Source organism: Botrytis byssoidea (assembly GCF_014898295.1).
Source record: "Botrytis byssoidea strain MUCL 94 chromosome Unknown BBYS_007, whole genome shotgun sequence".
In the NCBI taxonomy this organism is placed as follows: domain Eukaryota; kingdom Fungi; phylum Ascomycota; class Leotiomycetes; order Helotiales; family Sclerotiniaceae; genus Botrytis; species Botrytis byssoidea.
The window spans coordinates 1,418,800-1,444,514 of record NW_024065848.1 but is presented as its reverse complement, the minus strand read 5'-3'; the positions used below and the strand labels follow the sequence as shown (position 1 = coordinate 1,444,514).

Genomic DNA, 25,715 nt, shown 5'->3' with positions numbered 1-25,715 from the left:
TGATGTAACGGGATACTAGATTGCTATGGAGATGCTTCCTGATACCTAGACTGGGCTGCAGTCCAAAAACGTTAGATTTGTTATTACTGAATATGATTGGAATGCCTGAATCGTTTTTGAAATGTGTGAATTTATTTCAATATCTCAGCATGACTTACTTACGTCTAATAGTGGAACTCCGTATCGAGGATGCTACGCCGAACATCTGTACATACTGAACTTTACCACAGCTCCCTCCGATGTCTTCATCTGCGTGAGCAGACCTGCGGGTACTGATAAATATAATCCAACCAAGACATGTTTACGTTCTCGTTTCGTCTCCTTGAGTATTTATCATGTTAATCTCCCTATATGTGTGAATTCGACACTTGTTATTGATTGACCAGACATTCAATTGACAAACTAGTTACTCGAGAGACTGGTATGGGGGTATATCTCTTCATTCTAGATTTCTCATGCTCGAATTTTGAGGGTTCCTAAAGTCGGGTACGAAAGAGAGTAGGACATACCTCGATCTCAACCATCTTGTTCATGGACTTTGAGAATCTAGTGATAGAGACCCTATCTCAGTTGTCACGACTTGCGATGTGCATGAATGACATAACAGTTCTTGAAGGATTTGGGTTAAATAAGCTTGATTCCCCTTTTCAATTGGAGATTTTCGATGATGAAACGTCTCGAAAAGATGTTACGTAACCGGTTTATCCAGACGCTTCACTTGGATATCTGATCTTGGCTACACGAGAACAGAGATAAGTTATGTAAAATTGTACTCCTTTCAGCATGGCATCCATGTTGTTCTGACACGTTGGTCTTCGGGCTGCTGAGTAGAAGCAAGATATAAATGACATAGCACAAGAAAGACGGGAATGAAATGTATTGGAATGGAATTATCAAAAGAGCAAAAGCGAAATCTTGAAGACACTTACCGCACTTGTGTGTGTATGTTAATGACGTGACACAGGAATTTGTATTGCAGAACTGAAATCTACAGATAGCTGTCACCAGACTCAAAGAGATACGAGCCATTGGGAAGAGCAATTACAACTGCCGACATGGGAGCATCCCGGACCGTTAGTATCAGTTGTACTCTCTGTAGGGAATCTCCGGAGAAACAGTACAAAATTAGCTACAAGTAACGAACTAACGTACAAATAAACCAGGAAGTAGCAACTTGTTATCGACAAGGTGTTCGTAAAGAATGCACGGATATCGGATGATTGTGGAACCAAATGAATGACTGATATATCAGTCTTGCATCTCAGCTCGAGAATATAGTTGAGAAAGCTGAATAGCTGTGCATCCGAATCCGAATACAGGAGACGACCGATATGCATGCATGCCTTGATTTAATGCGCGTATGTAACGCTTGGTGCAATATATCGGGCTTGTCCTCAGAATCCAATTCGGACTTTGACATGTCTGATGTGCTCTAGGCTTGTAACACCTGGCGTCTAGCTTTTGATGGATTTGGAAGTATGGTAACATGTTCGGATGAGTCTGAATATCAGGCCAAATATTACATATGCGATGCAATGTGATGCACGACCAGTAGACCGGATCTATGTAACAATCGGTTCTTTTCCGTTCTAGGATAATGGACTGGGGTGTGAAAGATCCCTGGTTTGCGACTGTGGCTGAATGCCGGCTCGCCGTTTCTTTCGTTTGAGCTGTCATGTTATGGATCGTTGGTGGATCGTATTTCGCATGTGGAGGTAGGGATAGTGATAGGGATAGGGATATGCTGTTTGGGGAACGAGATCGTTGGTACAGGTAACGGGAGTCAGTAGAGAGAACTTTGGGGAATTGTGCGCGCGAGTGTTGAGCATTCGATGAAACAAATTCCTTCAGTCGTAAGCAATTCGTATCGAAAATGCCAATGACGAAATCTTATTGCAAGCGACAGAAGACGACAATACTAGACTCCAATATGATATCTGGATAGGCAGGTACCTGGGGGTAATCAACCCGATTCCGTGCTCACATGATACCTACGTATACTCGATACGGTTATCTTCCGTATTAACATTCGAATTATAAATTCTTGAGGCAGCAGTTCTCATCTCGTCCAATGTCAATTGATTCCGAATGCACCTTGTCGTCAACTCTTCTCTCGTGACGAAATCTCGGAGTCCCCGTGATAGATACATGACCCTAATAGTCGTACTCCATACTCGTACCCAACTAGGGGATTTAGATGACATAACAAGTTTGTCTTACTGTACGGTGACGATATCATCATTCTCAAGCTTTGACACTTGAAATGTGGGTGAGATTGTGTGAATGGCTCGACGGGGTGTCAAAAAGAGGTGAGCAAACACTAAGTAAGTCACAGGTGAGCCACAATGAGGCAGTGCTAGACTTAGTTTGCCATTGGTTTGCAGCGGGGATGCAAATGGGGCGTCGCTTCAATAGGTCGCCTTACGAGATTCGGGTTGGTTAGTGCGAGGCTGAATGATGTGGGTGCAGGAAATGGGGGTTCTTGCTGTGAGGCAGATTTTGGAATTTTTTGATGATGTTTTTGGCTTTCGGAGAGAGCTTTGGAAAGGGTTTAGAAATGGAGAAAACGGGGAATTCCACAAGCCCTCTATGGGTGGTTTGATGAGATTGAATGAATTGTATTGGAGGGAATCAGGCGAAGGAAAGAGTTAGAGTTTCATTTCTGTTATCGCTGATGAAGACCTAGATCTGAATGCCATGTTACAGTATCAAAATACAGCCAAGAATCTGCCAATTAATGTTTCAGTCGCAAAAGTACAATATCAAGCTAATAAGCAATTGATAAGTTTCAAAAAGAAGCTTTGTGTTTCAATTCGTACTCCACAGTAGCTATTCTAGATTCCAAGATGACTCTTACACCGAGATCAGACGGCCGCAGAAGGATCCTAATGTCACAACCTGTAAGTCCACCGGTAGGCAGGAAATATCTACTTCGAGTCTTTTGATGTATAACCTTATTATGGTTGAATGATGGCTTGAAATGTGGTGAGTAAAGTAGCCCCAGTCCAGCTGAGCACAATGACATTATCCGAATATGGCAGAAGGGGTGATGTAGCTTGCTCTCGTTTCCCCTGTTGCGACGAGAATCCTTCCGATGTAATTCAAGGTTGATGGTCAGATATGAGGTGGTTGTCGTTAATATTGATATTCATGAGTGAACAATTTTATAAGTTTTAAAATGGGGCTTGATGTGTGAGTCCTTAGGCACCCTTGGGTGATATAAGTGATTGCGATATAAAATTATGAAAGGGGTCGTGCGAGAAGATCGAAGGGTAGAGACTAGAGAAGGGGGGGGGGGGTTAGATGATTGGCAATTTTACGGATGTATCATTTCGGTATACGACAAAGGTTCAAAATAGAAATACCTAGGACTGATAGTTACCTAGGACTAAGACCTGAGTATACAAGAATAACTTGAATGAAAGTTTAAAAAAGGAAACGAGAAACCGATCAAACTACATCGTATAGTCAATCCCGTTGACATTATAGATTTTCCTGTACGAGCATCTAGCCGTCTGCGTGGCCATATTCTTGTTGATTACGTACAGATAGATGGCAATGATCATCTAGTTAAACCGGCTATCATCAAGATACATAGAATGGGGATATCTAATTCTCATTTGTCCGGTAGTTGAAATGATGAAATGTTGATCTGACAGATCAATTATCATTATCTACTAGGTACTTAGTACAAACTGTACTTCTCAGTCTCTCTCTCTCTCTCTCTCTCTCCCCCCTCTGTGTGTGTCTCTCCAACGGTTTCGATTAGATTATCCCATTTTGTTAGGTATCGGACATTCAACCTTCTTTGGGAATAATAAGAATTAATTGTTGATTTATTGGATGGTAAGGATCGTTTTTTAACCAATCATATTCTCTTCATTCATCATTTTAAGCGAAGCAAAAAAGACACAGCCATGAGCCATGTCATAAAATTCCAAGCTAGTGAAAGCTAGTGATTTTAGTGGGAATCTAGGGGGAAAAAGCTGAATTTAGATTTGCTAAGCTACGGATATGCTGACAACATGATGTTTTACCGATGGCTCTTGTTTCCCATCACTTCACCTCACCTCACCTCACACCTCACCACACCTTACTATACACTAAACACAGACCTTGAAACGATAATGCACTCCTCCTCATCATCTGCATAAGATTCCCCTACCAAACAAACAATTTGATTGATCGACCAATCCTTTTCCAAGAATTGAATCTGGCAGCTCGTACCTTACTTGCAGTAGTGTAACCATGTCATCAACATGGGGTTTCAATAACTCGCGGCAATTTGTTACCTGTACGCGCGATCATCACACTAGATTCTCATCATCTTCCAAGTTCTTACTCCCTCCCTACTATTACTGCACTGCTCGAATTTTCTACCTGGGTGTTTTCATTACAATGAATCTATTTCCAAACTCGTCCACCTGCCCACCGCTAACTAGTCTATACCTACCTACCTACTGACCTACGTTTGCATACATGATACATACATCATTTATCCTAGCAATGCTTACCGACTATTCAATGTTGTTGAATGTCCTTCCCGATTGTTCCATCTCCGTCCCCTTCTCCATTAAATTACAAATTCAGACCACTTACCTCCGTCACTAACCATTAGCTTACTCCGGCTAACTACCATCCTCTCAGTGAATGCTAATCCACATTGTCCATTTATTACACTTCGTAGTGGTCAATACTTTTACTAGACAATTAATCTTCAGAAAAGCCTACCATGGTACTTACCGTTGTCCAGGACCTCTCGACCAAGCCATAGTGGATATCTGTCAATGAACATGGTGGGCTTTGTATTCCCTGCGCCGCCAAGCCTTGAATACACGTTCCACCATCTTATTCCTTCTTTAGCAACCTACTGCCATATCCCGGTATACCCGTCTTAACCTAAATCGATCTTCCGTAGATCAATAATCCCGACTTTTCGGAACTATCTTAGAAACAAAGTACTTGTTACTTACTCGAGGCTGAGGCTTTACTCAGCGCTTTCAAGGTTTCTATTTCAGCCCATCCATGAGAGGCCCGGTTCCTTTCCAGATACCTTGTCTCTATCATTGTGATGGTAAGCCACCTCGTGGTAGGAGACCATCCATTTGGGACTTGGTTCGGGGTATGACCAGGCATGACTTTCTATTCCTGCAAGTCTATTTGTACTGAGGCAGGCATGCTTCCAACTCTCCACTGCGCCTACGACTCATCATCTCATCCCATGTATAGGTTTCCTGCATGTTTGTTGACCTGCATACCCTACATGCAGGTTCATACCAGCCCATACCCACTGTTGCCTTATTTCTCCATCACGGCAAGACTCACTCATTCAAGTGGCAGAGTCTATAAGGCAGTCATGATCCTCCGATCAATGACTCCTACCTTCTTGCATCACAAGCTTCATCATCTGTCAAGTTTAGACTTCCTTTGTCCAGGCATCATCTCCTTTCAGTCTGCTCGTTAATATATTTCATTGCCTCATTTCTCGTTGCTCTCATATTTTTTATTGTCTCTATACTCAATCATACTTACCCCTCTATCCGGAACCAAGACCCCACTACGCTATATAAGAAATTCGAATTCGACAACTACCAAGACTATACTCCAATTATCATTCGAGATGTGCTATCTAGTGGTCGAAAGATACTCAGTCTGCCGCTGCCTCTACTACCAGCACAGCGTTGATATGTGCGCCGCATACGGTACACAAGGTCATGGAATTCAAGAGAGAACGGTATTGGTTGGATATGCTTGCGCTAAACACTCAACTCACCAAGCCTACCAAGATCCATATGCGCGAGAAGACTACTCAGACTCCGGCTATCACACAGCTAGCCATAGTTCGCATACCCACTCATCTAGACAACACCGCAGATGAAATATATTGTCTTCGATAACTGGCTATTCATGGCAATCGCGACCTCTTGTACGCTTCGAATTCGATCATTGGATTAAATATCTCTTCTCATTCCGCCGCAGAATTTCTTCTGCTCCACCATCCAAACTCTCACTTCTTTTCATGGGCCACAATCGAACAGCCACCACCTCTGCGCCATGATCCAAATCGCATGCGGCAATCTCTACTTCTGATGCCCACTACCTTATACAACTATACAATTACGATCGAAGAATGAACTCGCGCGATACCATGCTCTCCACGAAGTTATTGAAGGCACAAAAGTATATATACATTACAAACAGAACAAGTTTTCATTGGCTATAAATGGGGAACCTCTACGATCATTGAAGTCTTTGGCATTGTATAGTGGGATTAATACGGCATGGCGCATTGGACCTTCGGGAGATTGGGCATTGCGATTCTACCCAGACATTCTTGTTGTCTGCGATCATCTATTTCTTTTGTCACATTGATTTTATGCATAGGGAAAAGGGAAATATACCTGGTGTTTGGGAGGGAATTATCATATTGAGCTGGATTGTCTTTCTTGGGGAAAGTTCTCGAGTCATTCACCAAGTCTTTGAATCTGCGATTCATACTTGGTTGATTTGTCAAAGAGTCTCTTTTGTGTTCGATACCTAGGAGCTAGACTCCAAGCTCAGGCAGCAAATCTTGTTCCAATAGATTGGACGAGAAGAATTTGGTCTTAGAGGCTGCGCCTACTTGGCTCATCTATTTGCTATGGGTTTTTCTTATAGTTTTCCTTGGATTTATTTTTGTTTGGCTTCTCGCTTCTCGTTGTTTTAGAAAACACATGTGGATCATGTGTCAGAGTCATGTATTGTACTCACAGCTCAATCCCAGGACGGATCATTCAATACTGGATATTGCAGGTATGAAACTTTTAGAGGGCTGCAGGGAAATTGGGATGTTACAGTAAGAGGAAGAGGAAGAGGGGGATAGTAAACCGGTTTTTACTGATTCTTAGAGAATTACGGATTTATGCATCATGGGTTATGGATAATGTGGGTTATAATATCAAATGGAAGGTTGGAGGGGTAAGGGGAGGAGGAGGAGAAAGAAGAATAGCGATAGCAAACGAAACAAGAATAGGAATAGGAATAGAAATAGAAATAGATAGATCTGAGTTGAAATTGAGTTGGTTGATTGATGAAGGATATCTGAAATCCGAAAGATAGCCATAATTTTCTAATTCCAATTACCAATCAGCGACTCGTCTTCCTGGCATCTTTCTTGATTCTACGTTTCATCATTTCTCCATTCGTCATATATCTTGATTTTTTGGATTTGAAATTTCTCTTCTGTACTGTACGTAGGCTAGGTATGTAAGTATGTACGCGTATGTGCATACATACATGCATGCATGCATGCATGTTCTCTAGCTCATGTGATTTGTGATGCATGCACGGGGTTATGCAAGAGTGAGTGAGTGAGTGAGTGAGTGATTAATGATCGATGAGATGAAATGGGGTTTGGGGGCTGCTTTTTTTAGCCCCTTTAAAAGGAGGAGGGGCTTTGCATGGGGAATGGAGATGGGATTTGGGATTTGGGATTTGGGGGCTGTTCTGGGTATGCCACAGTGCAGGTGCAAGTTCAAGGCGGAGGGAGAGGGAGAGATTATTTTTGGGGTTGGTGTGATGTGATGTGATTTGTATGAGGTATTTTGTAGTTTCGTAGTTTCGTATATATGTCAGTCATTCTTGTTTATCTTTTTCCATATGATTTCTCTCTATTTCTTCTCCCTTTTCTTTTTCTTTGTTTCTGTTCCTGTTTCTTTCTCGAGTTCTCTTTTATTTCTGGGTGATAGGTGATGGAGGGGAGAAATATATATAGTTGGAGGAAGGAGTAGATAAAAGATTGAGAGATTGGGAAATTAAGAGATTGAAAGATTGAAAGGTTATAAGATATTGATAGAGAGAGTGATAGAGAGATTGATTGAAAGATTAAGAAGTTATAAAATATTAAGAGAAATTGAGAGATCGAGAGAGATTGAAAGATTGAAAGATTATAAGATATTAATAAAGAAAACAATTGAAAGATTAATTGAAAGATTAATTGAGGGGTTATGAGAGATCGAGAGATCGAGAGATCGAGAGATTGAGAGATTGAGAGATTGAGAGAGAGATTAATAGAGAGATTAATAAATAGATATAGATATATTTTATATTTATATATATAGCGCATAGTATAGTAGCTACATAGTGTATATAGTATATAACAAATCATAGGTAAGTAGTAGACAGTAGATAGTAGATGAATAGCTCTATTACTAGTATTAAAACTACATGTATACCTAGTAAGGAGTACCTAGCTAATATTAAGTTAGCGCTATATGGTATTATATAACCTTGAAATTCATAGGTAATATATGCGTATTCAAAGAATTTCAGAAGTTGATGATGACAGAAAGTTAGATATTCTGTTCCCTTGAGTAGGTGTAAAATAATATTTGATAGGACCAATCTACTACTTACATTTCAACAGCGTCCTCAGAATTGTCCACAATCAAACACGATGAGATACAAAAACAAATACTTTATGTAAATGCAATAAATATCCAATACATACATGCATGGGTAGTGGGTATTTACAATAACGAGGCCACCTATCCATCAATGGCATCCTCGCTTTTTGATCCTCAAATATTTCACCCCGGCCTCGGATTCCTTCCCGTAGGCTTTTCCATTTCCCCTATTGATCCTTCGACTCCCTTTCCGTCCGTCCCGTATCCGTTGCATTCATACACGTTTTGTCATCCTCTCAATCATACTTCCCAAAGGTATTCACTCACTCGGGCGCTCCCACAAGGCTGAAAGCTGATCCCAACAAGTACTCATAATCTTTCCTCTTCTTTCCTTCCCACCTGATCCAAAATTTATACTATGCAGAACCAAACTCCAAAATTTATACCAAAAAGTCATTCCATTCAATTATTATTCTGACCTCCATCAATACCATGTTTCAGTGTTTTGAACCAATCTGAATTTTGATCCACCATGAAATTCGTAATGTTGAATTCATTCGTTCCGTTTCCCATCTCTGGCATCTGAAGATCGCCCACCCCATTCCCATTCCCATTCCCATTCCCACCATTACCATTACCCTGATTTTCACCCGGAGCGACTGGTAATCTGGGTACATTGAAGAAATCAAAAACATCCAAATACTCCAACTCATTCGGTGCTGGAGTTCTGGCCGGAGTAATACTTGGCATTCGTGACAGTCCAACATGCTTCGGTTGTCTCGAGATTAAAAAATCTAAATCATATGCACATCTCCTCATGTCCGCAAGGATTTTAACTGAAGAAGGAGTTACGCGTTCACCATGTGTACCAGCAGCATTTTCGCTATCGCGATGTTCGTCAAGTACCCGTTGAAGAATAGTTGTGTAGCGTTCAGCTACGAGCCAGTAGGTACCCATGTCTCGGAGTGTGTCAACGAAGAATTGGATTTGAGGACTGAGTTTGTGTTCGATGGTTGAACCATGGACGAGGAGTAAGCGGGCAGCTACCCAGAGGGTGAATGCAAATGGCGGGCCTAATTTTGGGAGCATGCCATTTTGAACCACGTATCTGTAGCGCTGTGTTAGTAAATCTCGAAATTTGCTTTTGTATAACATCAAAATTTATTAGAAGATTGAGTTAATTGTTAGAATTTCAAGGGTAGCAGTCAAGGGTAAGAGTTGATAAACATGATATACGTACTCTCCTAAAGCTGCAATGTTCTCAACAGCACCATGACAACGTTGACTCGCACTATACGAAGGGGTGAAAATAGGTGATCGAGTTGTAGGATAAGCAGCCGATGAATGAAGTCGTATTACTGCTGTGTGATATGTCGCGTGTAGCATAACCCAGCCACAATTGATGGATTTATTGCTTCCTGGTTGAAAAAGCTTCGCCATGTTTCCATAATCCCCAGGCAGATTGAATTTCCATGAAGTGAGCATATTATCCAGTTCTCGATATTCGCCTTGCCATTGTTCAACGTCGGACAAAGCACTGATATCTACGGGCTTCTTCAAAAATTTATGAATCCTTGAGAGAATTCCAAGGATTTCGATATAATACGAGAATGCGCCAAGATTCTCTGGTTTGTCAATGTCGTACTCTGTCCTTTCGCTCGTGCGGAACCATCTAGTTTCCACATGCTGGTTTTTATTCCAAAGATCATCTCGACAAGGTAAAGTTCTGTCGATTTCCTTTTCGTCCAGCGCAAATTCAAAAGCTGTGGCAATTGTGGCATATCGATCCAAGAGGTATACCATCCAGAAAAGGCGTCTCCGTGATTCCTCTTCAATCCAGTTCTCCGGTTCTGGTAATACCATTGCTCGAAGTGTATAAATCGAAGGATAGTTTGGCGAGACAGAGAAAGAAGTGGTCTCTACAGCAAGTCCCAGTTGAACTACTGAACGTGTAATTAGAGCCAATAGATTCCATCCTGGTGGTCCATTGCTACTGCCTACAAGATCCAAAGCCAAGATAACTAAAGCCTGTAGAGCTTTAACCGAGGAATTTTCTAATCCATACAACAATACTTTCTGTTTAGATATGTCATGATAATGTCGTCTTCTATCTTCTGTGAGTCGTTGATCCGTAGAAAATCTTAGTGTAGTAGCTACAATGGCGTGTAGAAGTATTTTATCTGCTTCATCTAAAGCAGATGGACCAAACAATGAATCCAGTGTAGATCTTCGATGTAATATTGGACACCAAGTATTGACATACTTGAAATAGAGGTCAACTAATGCATATAGCAAATCGTATGGCGGTAACGCATGATCGGAAGAGACTTCATTTGGGTTTTGGTTTATGTTTAAGCTAGGTGATTGTAGAGGTGGTTGATTCGTACTATAAAAATCTGACGCTTGACTAGTTGGGATTGAGTGGTTTTGTTGCATATCCATGGATAGATGCGATCCTTGCGATGCAGGGGTATGTTGCTGATGGAAGATATCACCGTGAATCGATGGCATCGAGGGAGTTGGAGGCATTGGATTACCAAAATCCATGGGTGTATTTTGTTGTCCAAATGTAGAAGGCTTTTGAAGAAATAGGGCTGTCTCTGCTCTGGCAACATGCCCTCCACGATGATTAGGGAGCCCGTCATTGTGTCTGAAGCTATGAATACTTTGTGGTGTACCGTGATCGCTGGGAACGCTATTGGCAACACTATTACTGTTTTGATTAAAGGATGATTCTAAAATTTGAGCATGCGAGCGTAAAATTTCTTCGAGTCGATCCAATCTTTGTTCCAGTTCTCGACCGTAGCCAGCTCTTAAACCGGGTTTCTTGCGCTCTTTGTATTCGCATACAGCACCATTGCGACTACACCATCCACATGATGGTTGACCGCGATCACATTTGACCTGTTCAAGTCAGAATACAATCCATCAAATTTTCGAACGAACAATCTGAAGATTTCGGCAGTATATCATCAAAGTCATAGTGAGACACATGGAAGATAGATCAACGGCGCGCACATGTATTTTCAGCAATCTCGTAAATGCCGTTGAATCAATCGATACCAGATTGTAGAGATAAATTTGATGGATTTTGGATTGAAAGAATGACCTGATACAGACGTACCTTTCTTTGCTTACATAGCTCACACCTTCGACGAAATGTCAGCCAATCATGTCCAACATTTTCCGCATCGTTAATTGGGAGATGATCTTCCAATTCCTTGACCGGAAGAGAATTGGCAACAGAGGACTCCTCGTCGTCGTTGTTGTTGTTGTTGTTGTTGATATCAAAATCATTTGAGACACCGGGGGCATCAGGGACATCAGGGAGAGAAGAATGAGACATAATTCCTTACGAGACTGACATCGGCCGACGCTGCCTTTTGCGAGGACCGTCTCCATTTGCATCAATACTATCCTCCTCCCCGCTATAATATTGGTCATTCTCTCCATCACTCTCGGGTTGAGTCGCACCAGAACGTAGAGACGTTCTAGGTGATTGTTGGATGTCCATAGAAGCCGACATTTGATTCCGATAACAAAATGATAATATTGATAACCCACCTGTTTCGAATCTCGGTGAAGATGGGAACGAAGAGGAAGGAGAAGCTCGGTATTAAATGAGCGAGGAGGTGGAGGTGGGGTTTTGAATTTTCTTACCAATAGCCAAGTGAATATGATGTGATGGATGTAAGATCTTACTTTTTTGTGGTAAGTCAAGTATGTAAGATTTCACTAATAATAAGAGTAGGGTGGTAGGTTAGGGATGGAAAAAAGAGGGGACTGGGGGGGAAAAGAATATGGTGGGGTCACATGTTACATACATGTACGAAGGATTTCTTCAATGTGAAATTTGAAGGGTTATGGTTATGGTTATGATTGTGGTTTAGAGTTCATGGTGTATGGTGTATAATGAATGTATGGGGAGGGGAAGCTTGTTATTGTCATCACCCGAGAATCCTTGAATGCACGAATCCTTGAAGAGAGAGGGAGAGAGGGAGAGAGGGAGAGAAGCATTTGGAGATGTGTAGGTTGAATACGAAGATACGAAGTGCGGACTATGGAGTACTAGGTATCTAGGTAGATAGGTACTAGGTAGTTTGAACTGATCAGAAATCAAAAAGATATGGATTGGATATGGATATGGATATGGATATGGATATGGATATGGATATGGATATGGATATGGATATGGATATGGATATAGATATGGATATAGATACTCTCTCTCTCACTCACTCACTCTCTTCATTCTCTTTTCAGTCGTCTCGGTGAATAATGCAATTGATTCAATGTAACGGCTGGACTCCTCCCCACAGGGTTTGAATGGCGTTTTGTGGGGTAACTTTGGGTTAATGCACCTCTCGTCACCCGTCACCAGCTGACTCGTTCGTTCATTGATCAATTAATTAATTGGTTTACTTGGGCCGGCCGGTTACTGAGTATTCAAGTCTCTCTACAAGGGCGTATCTTTGATGAATGCCGGGCCTGTGCACAACCCAAATTCACATGATATCGAGAATGCATTTCTAGCTTTTAAATCTTTTAGATGTAACGTAGTTTATCAGTGCGTGCACCATATCAGTGCGTGCACCACTTTTACCTCAATTTACACTCTTCAATTTCAACACGCGATTTATCAACCATTTATTATATAATCAAATAATAAAAAAGGGAGAATACTCTTAGCTATTAAAACTATCAAAAAAGACAAAAAACTCTCGATTTGGAAAGTTATTAAGCTATATAATATTATATATACAATATTTATTCAAAGAATAAATAAAACAATTTCTATAATTGAATTTCGATTATAAAATTTGAAATTTATTAAAATAAAAGAGTAAGTGATTATTTTATATATTCTTAATATAGATTTAAGAGGTTCTTCTTTTAAATTTAAAAGAATAAAAGATATAACGAATTATATTTTCAAATTAAGAAAAGAAAAAGCTATTAGAAAGCTTTAAGTATATCGATTTATAAAATAATATAAAGAATTAAAAATATGTTTTAATTATATTTATAATTTTCAAAGAGCTTTTTATAAGAATTCTAAACTTTTTAAAAAATGATTTTAATTAGTTATGAATATATAAGCGAAATATAGCATTTTGAATAAAGATTTCTATAATTTCAATAAAATAGACTTTATAATGGGAATTATATATATAGTAATAATTATTATTAATATTAAGAAATATAATAGAAGCAAATCAATACAACTAGGTGATCAAAAATAAGTTATAGCAATAATATATGGGAATAAAGAGAATAAAACTATTCTCTTATTTTTAATAATTCAAGAATAGGTTTATTTCTTTAATTGATATACTAAAACCAATCTTCCTATGAACTAGGCTATTAAATCTATATTTAATAAATGAACAAATAATGAGATAGATTTAGAATAATTAAAATACTTTAATAAGTATACTAAGAATCAAAGAAAAAGTAAATATTGAATATTAATACTAAATAGGCATAAAAGCCATAAATCAATACCATTTTAGAATTATTATAAGAAGAATAATATTAAATATATATATTTATTACTACATTCAAATTATTTAACTTAATTATTTAATATAAACTATTTTAATAATCTAAAATATTTATATAATAATCAAATTAATAGATTTATTAAGGTATATATTAATTATATTTTAAAGATTAAATTCTTTATAGTTTTTAAAACTATATATAAGGAATTAATCATTTTTCAGAATATAAAATCAGAATTCCGAGAAATAGGTTTAATTCTATTTAATTCTAAAATTATATTTTCGAAATTAGATATTCGAATTCGTATATCTATTCCCCTTTTTTTCGATTTAAATTAATAGATTTCTCAAATCCCTTATAATTCAATTAAAGCTTTTTTTTAATCAATATTAATTAAATCTCAAATAACTTATTATTAATTAAATTTATTTATATCTATATTTGAGATTATATTAGCTTTAATTAAAGATATAAAATAATTAGTTTATAAAAATATATTTTTGAATATAGAGATTTATATACTTCAAGTAGTAAATAAAGTATTAAGTAAGTATTAATATATGAAAAAAATCTAATTATATTAAAGAGAAAAACTTATTAAATAAAAAGTTTTTAATATATTATTTTAATAAGAAATTGATATTTAGATTTAATATAATAAATATCAAAAAGAAAATAAATTCAATAAAAAAGTATTTTTTATTTGATATTATAATAAATATGGAAAAATAGATTATAATATAAGAATCTATTAAAATAATATAATAAATTCTAGATTATTAGATTCTGAATAGTTTTAATTAATTAATTTAATTATTATTGAATTAATATGGGTTTGAAAGTGTAAATTGAGGTAAAAGTGGTGCACGCACTGATATGGTGCACGCACTGATAAACTACGTTAATTAAAACTCAATTATTCCATATAAATCATTAAATTATATCTTATAAAACATCAATAAAATAAAGGGTTACAATTCTGGATATTCAAAATTAATCGAAAGAGATATTTAACAAAATTAGATAAATAATTTTATATATGATAAAGTTATTATTATTTAAAAAGAAATAGTATAATTAGAATTATAAATTTTCAAAAAGAATTATAAAATTAATGTAATAGAATATACAAAATTGAAATAAATTGAATAATATATATAGCAAAATTATACAACCTTTATTAATTAATATATCAAATATTGAAAATATCTATATTCAAAAATAACAATCTCTTTTAAGATTATATTTCTTAAAAGATAATTAATAATATTATTACTTATAACTATTATAAAGATATATAATCTTATTATAAAAAACAATAAGAATAACAACTTTCACAATTGATTAATAATCTAAGAATAATATTATTATTATTTGTATTATAAGATTTTAATAAAGAGTATATTTTAATAAATAATGTGTTACTATATGTAAATTCTGAAGAGTTACTATTAAATGAAGGTGGTGTATGAGCCCGGCACTTATCAAAGACACGCCCTTGTATACAATGGGCAATGAGCAATGGGCAATGAATGGTGCATTGCTGACAGATGAGAAATCATTGGCATGTGAGAGAACTTGGTAAAAGCACTTGATGAGACTGTACAAAGTATTCGGCCTATTATCAAGTAACCTGCAACAAATGCATTCTCTGTACCAAAGTACCGCTAGATAAAACAATGGATAAGATGAATTGACGTGAGTAATAAAGCAGTATATAAAAGTCATAGTATATACTTGTTTTGCTGGGAATACAAACCCCCTTGTACTCGCAAACCTCATCCATTCATTCATACTCGTAGTTCTACAAGAAAACCTTCCAACCCTCTCAGACTTCATCGTCACCTACAACATCTGCAACATCCACAACACATAATGACCGGAAAATACTTCTTCAACAAACATCACCTACCACAATTGATGTCTCACATGCCAAGAAAGATCCAATACTCTAATAGGCCCAGATCTATCTATGCTCGCTCAAAAATAATGATTTCGTCTTTACATTCCGCTTCAAAAATAGCTCGGTCGATATTCTCCCGGCTCAATTTGGAATGAACAATCCCCCCCCCCGCCAAGGTGTTTCTCATGAAATCTACAAAGTAGCCTCCCTACCCATCAATCATAAGTAGATAGTAGTAAATTCCTGACTCTTCCCTTCACTTCCATCTGTTTGTCTTTCTGCTACAGCCAGTACTGTTCTTCCTCTCGGCCAAATCACAATGGCTTCTTCATCAGCTCGCAGTTTCCCCTCCATCAAAGCTATCCGAACTTTTGTTGTGGATGGTGTTGGATCTGGGGGAGATTATCACAATGTGAAAGGTGGTCATTGGTAAGTGTGAGCAAAATACACTTTATGACTTGTACTAATTTATCTCAGGTTGATTGATACACCAATTTCCACACCCATGTCAAGATGGGAAAACTACAGAGCTTCAAGAACTAGTTGGGGTATCAATGTGCTAGGCTCATTCTGCGTTGAGATAGAAGGTTCAGATGGCACAATTGGTTTTGCTACAGGATTTGGAGGTAATTGTTGGTATCTCCCGTCTTACTGTTCAACACTCACCATATGTTCGCAGGTCCACCAGCATGTTGGTTAGTTCACCAACATTTCGAAAGATTCCTTATCGGTGCCGATCCTAGAGATACCAACCATCTCTTCGAACAAATGTATAGGGGTTCAATGTTTTATGGTCGAAAGGGTCTCCCAGTTGCTGTCATCTCAGTCATTGATTTGGCGATTTGGGATTTACTCGGAAAGATCAGAGGAGAGCCAGTATACAAGTTGATTGGAGGAGCTACAAGGGAGAGGCTAGACTTTTATTGCACAGGACCAGAACCTACTGCCGCAAAGGCCATGGGATTCTGGGGTGCTAAAGTTCCACTGCCATACTGTCCAGAAGAGGGTCACAAGGGACTCCAAAAGAATGTTGAATTCCTCAGAAAGCATAGAGAAAGTGTGGGCCCTGATTTCCCACTGATGGTCGATTGTTACATGAGTCTCAACGTTCCATACACTATTCAAATTGCTGCAGCTTGCAAAGATTTAAATATCAATTGGTGGGAAGAGTGTTTATCTCCAGATGACACTGATGGATTTGCACAAATCAAACAAGCTCATCCACAACTCAAGTTCACCACGGGCGAGCATGAATACTCGAGATATGGCTTTAGAAAACTTATCGAAGGTCGAAATCTCGATATCATTCAACCCGATGTTATGTGGCTTGGGGGAATGACGGAATTGCTCAAAGTTGCAGCAATGGCAGCCGCTTATGATATTCCCGTGGTACCACATGCAAGTGGACCTTACAGTTACCATTTTGTGGTTTCTCAAACAAATTGCCCATTCCAAGAGTACCTTGCAAACTCACCAGATGGAAAGAGTGTCCTACCCGTCTTTGGAGATTTATTCTTGGATGAACCAATTCCAGTGAAAGGATACCTGGATGTTTCACAACTCGACAAGCCAGGTTTTGGTTTGACCCTCAACCCAGCTGCACGACTTATTCCCGCACAATACCTCTTAACACCAAACCCAGAGAGACCTCTTGGTCAACCAGCAGTTGAGCAAAAGAAGTCTGAAAATCAGGGTGTTGTAAATGGAGTGGTGGAAGAAATTAAAAACTTGTCAAGTTCATAGTTTGAATCATAGCCAATTTGTTTTATTAGCCTTTTAATTTATCTATACAATGCAATGCAATGTTATCTATTTCCGTATGATCATGATCCAAGACTTTTTAGAGTTCCGTTTACAAATTTGCATAAATATAATAATACCTTGTGAGAACATGTGGACGGCCAACTTGCCCCACGTTTTACACACCACTTCGGCTTCGGTGGTCTTTGACTCGAGGACCGAATCGCGGGGTCCTTCCGCTATTGATAAGGGCCTAACTTTTGGAGCTATTGATTCATTTACAACACAACGCCAATTTATACTTAAATTATTTGATACTTCTCACATACGACCTAGGTACTTGTTGAAGTCGCTTTGCATCTACTCTTTATATTACACCAATTGACATACTCTACCATCTTCAAAGGAAAACAATCATTCCATACACTCATCACGAGCTTTCTTCCTCAGATACCCCGCCATTTCAGTGAACAACATAATATTCATTTCATCCTACATATACGTATAGACTCTACATATCTACAGAGTTTAAAGCACTACATCCAAACCATGAGTCTCAAAGGCGTGCACCTTCTCGCCGGTAAAACCGCTGCTATAACCGGTGGAACCACAGGAAGTTCGTTCTCCCAATCGCCCAAAGCCCCCTTCCTTACACACCTCAACTAACACTATTCGTTCCCCTGTAGTCGGCCGTGCAATCGCTCTCCTTTATCTTCGTCAAGGCTGTAATGTAGCAGTCAATCATCTCGGTCTCGACTCCGATATCCCACATCTCGAATCGCTGCACGCGGAAGCCAAAGCTCTGGCGCGAGAAAATGACAAGGCGGGGAAATTGTTAGATGTACCAGGAGATGTTAGTAAACCGGAGACGGGGAAGGAGTTGGTGGAGAAGGCAGTGGGGAAATGGGGACGATTGGATGTTTTTGTTAGTAATGCGGGAGTTTGTCGGTTTGCGGAGTTTTTGGAGTGAGTTTTTTTGATTTATTTGTTTGTTTTTTCGGGAGATCTGGGCCGAGATAAAAAGGGGAAAGAAGGAGGGGAAAGTGAAGAAAAAGAAATTGACAAATCAAATAGACTAGAGCCCGATCTCTTTTCCTCCACCGTCCGCACCAATCTCGACGGCGCCTTCTACACCTCCCAAGCCGCCGCCCGTCAAATGTCCTCTCAATCTCCTCCCGGCGGCTCCATCATCGCCATTTCCTCCATCTCTGCCCTCGTAGGCGGTGCACAACAAACCCATTACACACCCACCAAAGCCGGTGTTCTATCACTCATGCAAAGTATGGCGTGTGCGCTGGGTAAACACGGTATTAGATGCAATGCGCTCTTACCCGGAACAATCAGGACGCAATTAAATGAGGAGGATTTGAAAGATGAGGAGAAGAGGAAATATATGGAAGGAAGGATTCCGTTGGGGAGAACGGGAGTTCCAGGAGATTTGGCAGGGCCGGCGGTATTTTTGGCAAGCGAGGAGTTGAGTGGGTATGTGAATGGGAGTGGGCTTTTGGTGGATGGAGGGCTGTTTGTTAATTTGCAGTGAGGGGGTGTGAGGAGGGGAGAATAAATGTACATAGATAGATTAGATACTCGGACTCGGATCGATTCTCGAAAGGTCGAGAAACTCTTGTATTTCACAGTATTGGATATAGTATGCTTCTCTCGCAGAGGTGAAAAGTTTGACTGACTTCTTTCGGGTATCAGATACTCTTATATATTGATTGTTTTCAGCATGCTCAATAGATATTTGTTTCACAACTACTCGTTGGTAGATAAAAGCGTCCAAATTATCAATAGGACAAAGATGAAAGTTCACTGGGCTCCTGGATCCATATAAATTACCGGAGGATGATTGAAATTTCATCAATTGCAAGATGAATGAGTTCGCTTCCGGCGACTGTTTCCAAGACTCGCTTTAATCAGCTTTGCTACCGGATTCCCGCGGCGGTACGAGATTTGTTTACGCGAGGGAAAGCATATTAGCATGTTACTGCGGATTTTGTCATTTCGTTCCTTGTAGATACTAGAGAGTGTGTGGTGGATGTCTATACTACTGTACTGAGTCGTGTTTGGTTGATTGGAGCGGGTATTTTGGGATCGGGTTTTTTGGCTGTGTTTTTTTGGTGAGGGATATCATTTTGAGGAGTGAATTGAATACGGAGTGTGATCTGGCGGGTAGAAATAAAGAAAGTTTGGAAAGGTAGTGTTGATGATGGAGATGAGAACTAGGTCATTATGCCACCTGCAGAAATCGGAAGTGTTGCAGTCGCTTAAGAGAGGGATTGAAAAATAATGTCGGCCATCATATCAATGGAACTTTTAGTAAAGCACCTTTTGAAGCCTTGGCCAGATACTCAAGCTGTATTATTGAAATTTGTAATAGACTCATTGATTGTTGAAGGAAATAGAAAAAAATATGCGAGGTGCTTTTGTGTTTTAGATTATTTCATGAGTCAAAGAGAGCTGAATTCTTGCTGAACACGGCATAATTCAAACGTGTTTTCCTTCAATGGACTTCTTCTACCAAATCTCCTGCACCACGCGCTTCCAGTGTCTCTTGAATACGCTGACTCGGGAGCCATCGTTCAGCCGGAGTAACCCACCAAGAAATCAACGCCAATATAGTTGTCGCAGCCATGATCACAGGCGCATAATTGAGCGTATTTGCTTCTACAGGCCAAACATACGGCGAATACAAAACCGCTACCACCCACGCATTCCACAGCACGGAAATTGCCTGAAACGGCTTACTAAGTCTACCTAGACTCCAAGCCGGTTTTGGAAAGGTCTTGGGCGTGCAGAAAAGACGTCCGAGACATATGAGACCGTAGGCAGCGGCTGATGGTACTCCCGCTGCGGAGACTAGGGAGGTGAATGCTACAGCCGAGGGTAGGATGGTACAGGTTATGATGGCTGATACGCCCCAGACTACAAGAACTGCGTTTCGGGGTTGCCCATCGATGACTTTGGATACCCAGCCGGAAAAAGGCAAGACGCCGTCGCGCGCGACAGCAAATACTAAGCGAGATGCTGCTAACACTGCGATTGCGGTGTTGAACCAAAGGGCCACGATACAGATGATGTTCATGAAGATATGCCCGCCATCTCCGAGGATCACAGCGTACAGCGGAACGAATGGTTGTGGTCCACCGAAAGAAAAGAATGTATCGGCGTCAGGCTGTGGAAATATTAGGATCATCAAGTAATACTGAGAAAATAGTGGAGATACATACCACGCAAAAGAGGAAAAGAATCACAACGACGAATCCTCCAATCCCACTAATAATCGTGCTCCAAAAGATCCCACGTGCAGCGGTGACTGCTGCATTTTTCGTCTCCTCGGCTACGTGGCCCGAAGCATCAAACCCGATCAAGATTCCTGCCGTGGCTAGAAATGAGAGACACCAGTTCCACGCGTCGGGAGCACCGGTACCGTTATAGGTCGTCATGAACGCATCGTGCGGCGATCTAAATCCGATGGTTCGCGCCGTGGCGACGGGTAGCCAAATAATGTTTAAGAGGAAATCGAGGATGACGAAGGAAGTCGAGAGATAAAATATCCATTTGAAGTAACGAGCTATTTTATTTATTTAGTTTTTAATCAGACTTGATACACTGTGTATCTTGATCGTTGGGAGCGGGGTATTACGTACGAGGAAGAAGATTCCATATTGCGGCTAATGCTAACATGATCTCAGTGGTGATCCATTGGAGAGCGCGAAACTTGACGTCGGAACTATCGGATGGGAAGTCTAGGTTGAACACGACGATTTCCTGGAAGAGATCAGAGTTGTAGAGGAGGGGAGAGAATTTCTACTCTTACAGATAGCAAATAATTGACAGCACCCCTGAGTGTTAGCTATACAACCAGATTAGCAGAAACATACAAAAGCCTGACCAGTCACTAGTTCACATACTCGCACAGAAGGTAGTCCAAGCCGTTGTGATCCACCACGCGACCACGAAGCCAAACAATCGACCAAAGCGAGGACCGCCCGCCTCGGCCGCCCACCAATAAATAGATCCGGCAAGTGGTAACGATGAGCATATTTCTGCGATGACGGCGGCGGTGATGAAGGTGAAAACACAGCTTATGATGAAACTGGTCCAGTAGGCTAGATTGCCGCCCGCGGCTATACCTGTCGAAAAAGTAACACGCACACCGCCGACGAAGTAGAGAGCGGCTTTTGAAGGTGTTAGTCTGAGGGTTTGGATGGGTGGATGGATTGAAGATACGCACCGAATGAGGTTGAAAAGTTGTGGAATAGACTGAAGGATCGATGGAGCACCTGAATTACTCATTTAGTTCAATTTTATAGAAGCACATGACGAAATCACGTTTTTCCTACAGGTTTGTAGCCGAGATTTTCCTGTTGTGTGGTTAGCTTTGTGGTAGCGATCAGATGAGGTGAGGTTTACCAAGACTATGGTATCTTCGGTATTACTACTAGGTTCTTCTGGATTATCCACCAGCCCTTTGTCGATGGACTCCTCGATAGATCTATGTTCCCCCATCATACTAAGCTCCCAGAAACTTCGATTTCGTGCCTCAGACTGCGTCAAGTGACTGTATCTCAATGATGTGTCGTCTCAATTGGACTGCGATAGTTTATTGTATAGTTTGGTAATAGCCGCGGGAAATTATTGATATGTATACAATTTCAGATCAGGGTTCCGAATATTTTCACATTCGAACTCATAGATTCACCGGCTATTTCTACCAAGTCTGAATAGCACGTCATTATGCCCTCGTAATTGTGTTATGGGTGGTTCTCGTTCCATAACTTCAATTTGACTAAAATAAATACATCCCACCTTTCGCCGTTTTTATAAACTACACTCGACAGAGATATCTTCCGTTCTTGATGGATTTGATTAATCTTTGAGAGTGTGTGGATGCGTTTCGTGGATTAGAGTAACCACTGTTGAAAAGCGGTACACGTCGCTCATTTGGTTGCAGGGATGATATGACGGCATGCTGGAAGAAAATGTGTTGATCGTGATGGTGGATCCTCGAGATACATAGTCTAGTATTCTTTCCCATACTTCCTTGCACATGGCACTCACGAGATATGCCGCAGTGACTTGAGGGAGTACAGTCAGATAAATTTCGATGGACGTCTAGATTCTCTAGGAGATGAACCAATAAAATTTCAATCGCTTGTATCCTGAATAACTTGCACTCCTTATCTGCTAATATGGACTGGACTGCGAATCTAGCTGAAAGCATAAATTCTCCCGAAGCTACATCAATCACGCAACTACCGGTCCCAACAATGTGATACCACCCCCACTACTAGCACGGAGTGCGGCGCCCTGGGTGCAGACGCGGCTTCTTTAAACAGAAACTCATGGGTAGTTGTGATTCTTCACGTCTGATATCACACTCTCTGAGCTTTTTGAAAAGAGATCAGCATACTTGGGACGAGAAATGATGCCGTTCCTGCTCTCTCTCCTTGCTGAATGCACGGCATTTATCCTCGTCGGACTTTGCCTTGTCGTAAGTTATACAGTTTTCGTCCTTGTGATAGCTTTACGAATGCCTAACTCTGAAATAGAGAATTGTTCGCGGATACTTCTCGCCGTTGTCATCTATCCCCAATGCAGGAGTAGGTGCACCGTACTCTTGCCTATTATGGGCTTTCCCAACAGAATTCAGAGGACGCATAACCTTGGATCTCCCTAAACTTCATGAGAAGCTGGGTATGCTGAAGCATAATAATTGGAACAGATTATGTGACTGGTATATTCATAGGTCCCCTGGTTCGTATTGGCCCAAACGAAGTTTCATTTTACTCCATGGAAATGTATGATACAGTTCACGAGGTGAATAGCAGATTCAAGAAAGATCCACGGGTGTATGGAGAGTTTGTACAAGGTGACAGTCCTGCTTTGTTCTCAATAACGTATGATTCTTTCGAACTCAATGTCCGGATATCAACTAATCTTGTCAGTGATCCTGTGGAACATTCGAAACGTAGAAGACTCATGGGTCAATTGTTTAACCGCAGTCAAATGCATAAATTAGAAGGTCTGATGTTGAATCATATCAATCAATTTGTGCAAACTGTTGCATCAAACAGAGATAGGGTGAATTTGTTGCCAGTTTGTCGCGCACTCGAAGCGGATATTATGTGTATTACTGCCTGTAGAAGTCTTTGGTGGAAACATGCTGATGGAATTATTCAGCCGATTTCTCATTTGGTCATACGATCGGTGCTCTCGATGCATACTCTCAAGGAGCTGAACTTGAAATGATAGCAAGAAATGATGAAAAGGCGACTTGGATGCCTCTGGTAAGCTCGAGTCAAGCGAGCCCAACAATTTCTCATACTAACTCTTCGGATAGCTGACTGGTTTTCCGGGGTTGTGCAATATGTGGGAATGGGTGGAACAAATTGTGTCCTCGAGAACAGGCTACAGGACCCCGTACAACAGAGCAATGTTCGATTTTCAACAGGTAAGCATCTTTCCAAGGGTATTGTTCCAGTCTAGCGATACTTAGCATTCATCAGTGGGCAGAAAAAAGTTGGCGCACAACGCTTTCAGACAACGCAAATCAGGAAAAATCTACTTTTTCCTTCCCAAATCTGGTCCAGACCATGATTAAATCAAACCTGCCATCTTCCACAGCCTTGTCGGAAGCGACAGAAAATCTAGGTCCAGGCACGGATACAACCTCAGCAACTTTAGCTCACATTTTGTGGGCTTTAGGAAGTAACTCTGATTTTCAAGAAGAGCTGGTCCAGGATCTGGCTAATGTGGGGTTTCCCACGGATATGACAACCTTAGAGGGTATACCTAAATTACGGGCGTGTATAAAAGAAGGTATTCGATGGACTGGTGCAGCTGCCGCCATGCTTCCTCGTCTTGTACCCGAAGGCGGAGCAGAATTCTATGGGCACTTTTTACCGGAAAATGTAATTACTCTCGCTTTATTTTCTTGCTGATAAGTTCTCGACATAAGCTAACCCAGATGTCTGTTGTAGACAGTAATCAGCTCGTCGCCAATTTGGTATCTTCACGACTCAGTCGCGTTTCCAAGGCCAAAAGAATTTGATCCGTACCAATGGCTTACACCTGATGGGCAGAAGATTAGAGATGATCCATTACGGGATAAGTTCTACATACCATTCTCCAAGGGTGCAAATATCTGTATGGGCGCACAGTAAGTTCACCATTCTTCGTTTGATACCGCCTGAATTCAAGACTTACATGGATTTACTACAAAGCTTTGCATATCTGGAACTGTTCCTATCAATCTCCCAAGTAATCCGCAACTTTCGCGTACATATGCATCCTTCATCTCATCATCGATCATATTCAGATGAAGAGAAAAGGTCTAGCCTTGGAGTATTCTGGCATGTCGAATTGCCAAATCGGAGAGAGTGGGTTGCGGCTGTACCTACAGAACGTTTAATGGTAGCGCTTGAACCAAGGTTATATACTTAACCTGGACTTACAGAGCCGATCTTGAGCGCATGGTCCCTTGTAGAGGAAGAGCCTATTATTCTGCTCCGACTGACACCCTAACCGTGGGATAAAAAAAGTTCTTCCGTGTTTTATATAAGATGAAAATTTTCTTAAAATGGTGTATATATTTGGCCCCTCATACAGTCATTCTTAGTCTGCACTTGTGGAGATAGCAAACTATGACCGACATGGTTTTCACCAAGAAGCTGTTCCGACTTTTCCTGAGAGCTAAGAGGGTAGGTGGCTGCAGTGTCAATGTGACAAAATTTCGAGACTACCAAAAGAGCCAGTAGCTGTTGAACATCTTCCGCTGTTGCAAAATGACCTTCTCCAAAAGAAGCGCCACCAAAAAGAGTAAAAGGTGGTGTGCCTGTCATGTTTAATTTTATATTGGGTGGTAAAAAAAAAGATGATTTCTGAAGATGGCAATCGGAGAGCAAAAGTAGTAGGTTCAGATCACCTGTGGGAATTAGTCTGGATAAGTAGCCAGTTCTTGACTACGATTCGTATGGATATCACGATGGCATTAATCATCAGCTAGGCTCGTGCAGTCATTATAAGGCGTTGTAGTTTACAACTGTTAGAAGTATTTGCTAGGTGCTGGAATTAGCAACACTTGCTACTAATTTCTACGCTAGCACAGAACTCATCGCTTTTACTCAATGTCTCCATAGTACTATTAAGCACTTGATTCACCTCCAAAAACTATCTTA

At 40.2% G+C, this 25,715-nt stretch overlaps 5 protein-coding genes across 5 annotated transcripts; 3 read left to right on the top strand and 2 right to left on the bottom strand.

Moving 5' to 3' along the window:
• Positions 1–8,846: 8,846 nt before the first annotated feature.
• Positions 8,847–11,910, bottom strand: EAE97_004486 (uncharacterized protein; the record flags this gene model as incomplete). The annotated part of the gene is made up of 4 exons (XM_038874998.1): positions 8,847–9,492; positions 9,625–11,288; positions 11,509–11,533; positions 11,741–11,910. The coding sequence occupies 4 exons, from the start codon at positions 11,908–11,910 to the stop codon at positions 8,847–8,849; spliced, it is 2,505 nt and encodes an 834-aa protein (XP_038734442.1).
• A 4,201-nt stretch (positions 11,911–16,111) lies between these two features.
• Positions 16,112–17,535, top strand: EAE97_004485 (uncharacterized protein; the record flags this gene model as incomplete). The annotated part of the gene is made up of 3 exons (XM_038874997.1): positions 16,112–16,221; positions 16,270–16,418; positions 16,472–17,535. The coding sequence occupies 3 exons, from the start codon at positions 16,112–16,114 to the stop codon at positions 17,533–17,535; spliced, it is 1,323 nt and encodes a 440-aa protein (XP_038734441.1).
• Positions 17,536–17,634: 99 nt separating this feature from the next.
• EAE97_004484 (uncharacterized protein) lies at positions 17,635–19,335 on the top strand. Its single transcript, XM_038874996.1, has 3 exons — positions 17,635–18,148; positions 18,219–18,498; positions 18,607–19,335. The coding sequence occupies exons 1-3, from the start codon at positions 18,082–18,084 to the stop codon at positions 19,070–19,072; spliced, it is 813 nt and encodes a 270-aa protein (XP_038734440.1). The 5' UTR covers positions 17,635–18,081; the 3' UTR covers positions 19,073–19,335.
• Positions 19,336–19,767: 432 nt separating this feature from the next.
• On the bottom strand, positions 19,768–22,044 carry EAE97_004483 (uncharacterized protein; the record flags this gene model as incomplete). Its single annotated transcript, XM_038874995.1, has 8 exons — positions 19,768–20,707; positions 20,763–21,106; positions 21,183–21,303; positions 21,353–21,377; positions 21,443–21,713; positions 21,770–21,818; positions 21,879–21,899; positions 21,949–22,044. 8 exons carry the CDS (start codon positions 22,042–22,044, stop codon positions 20,036–20,038), a joined length of 1,599 nt encoding a protein of 532 aa, XP_038734439.1. The 3' UTR covers positions 19,768–20,035.
• Positions 22,045–22,963: 919 nt separating this feature from the next.
• On the top strand, positions 22,964–24,981 carry EAE97_004482 (uncharacterized protein; the record flags this gene model as incomplete). The annotated part of the gene is made up of 9 exons (XM_038874994.1): positions 22,964–23,029; positions 23,088–23,232; positions 23,285–23,435; positions 23,484–23,665; positions 23,719–23,825; positions 23,879–23,989; positions 24,045–24,449; positions 24,519–24,697; positions 24,762–24,981. 9 exons carry the CDS (start codon positions 22,964–22,966, stop codon positions 24,979–24,981), a joined length of 1,566 nt encoding a protein of 521 aa, XP_038734438.1.
• Between the last annotated feature and the right edge of the window lie 734 nt (positions 24,982–25,715).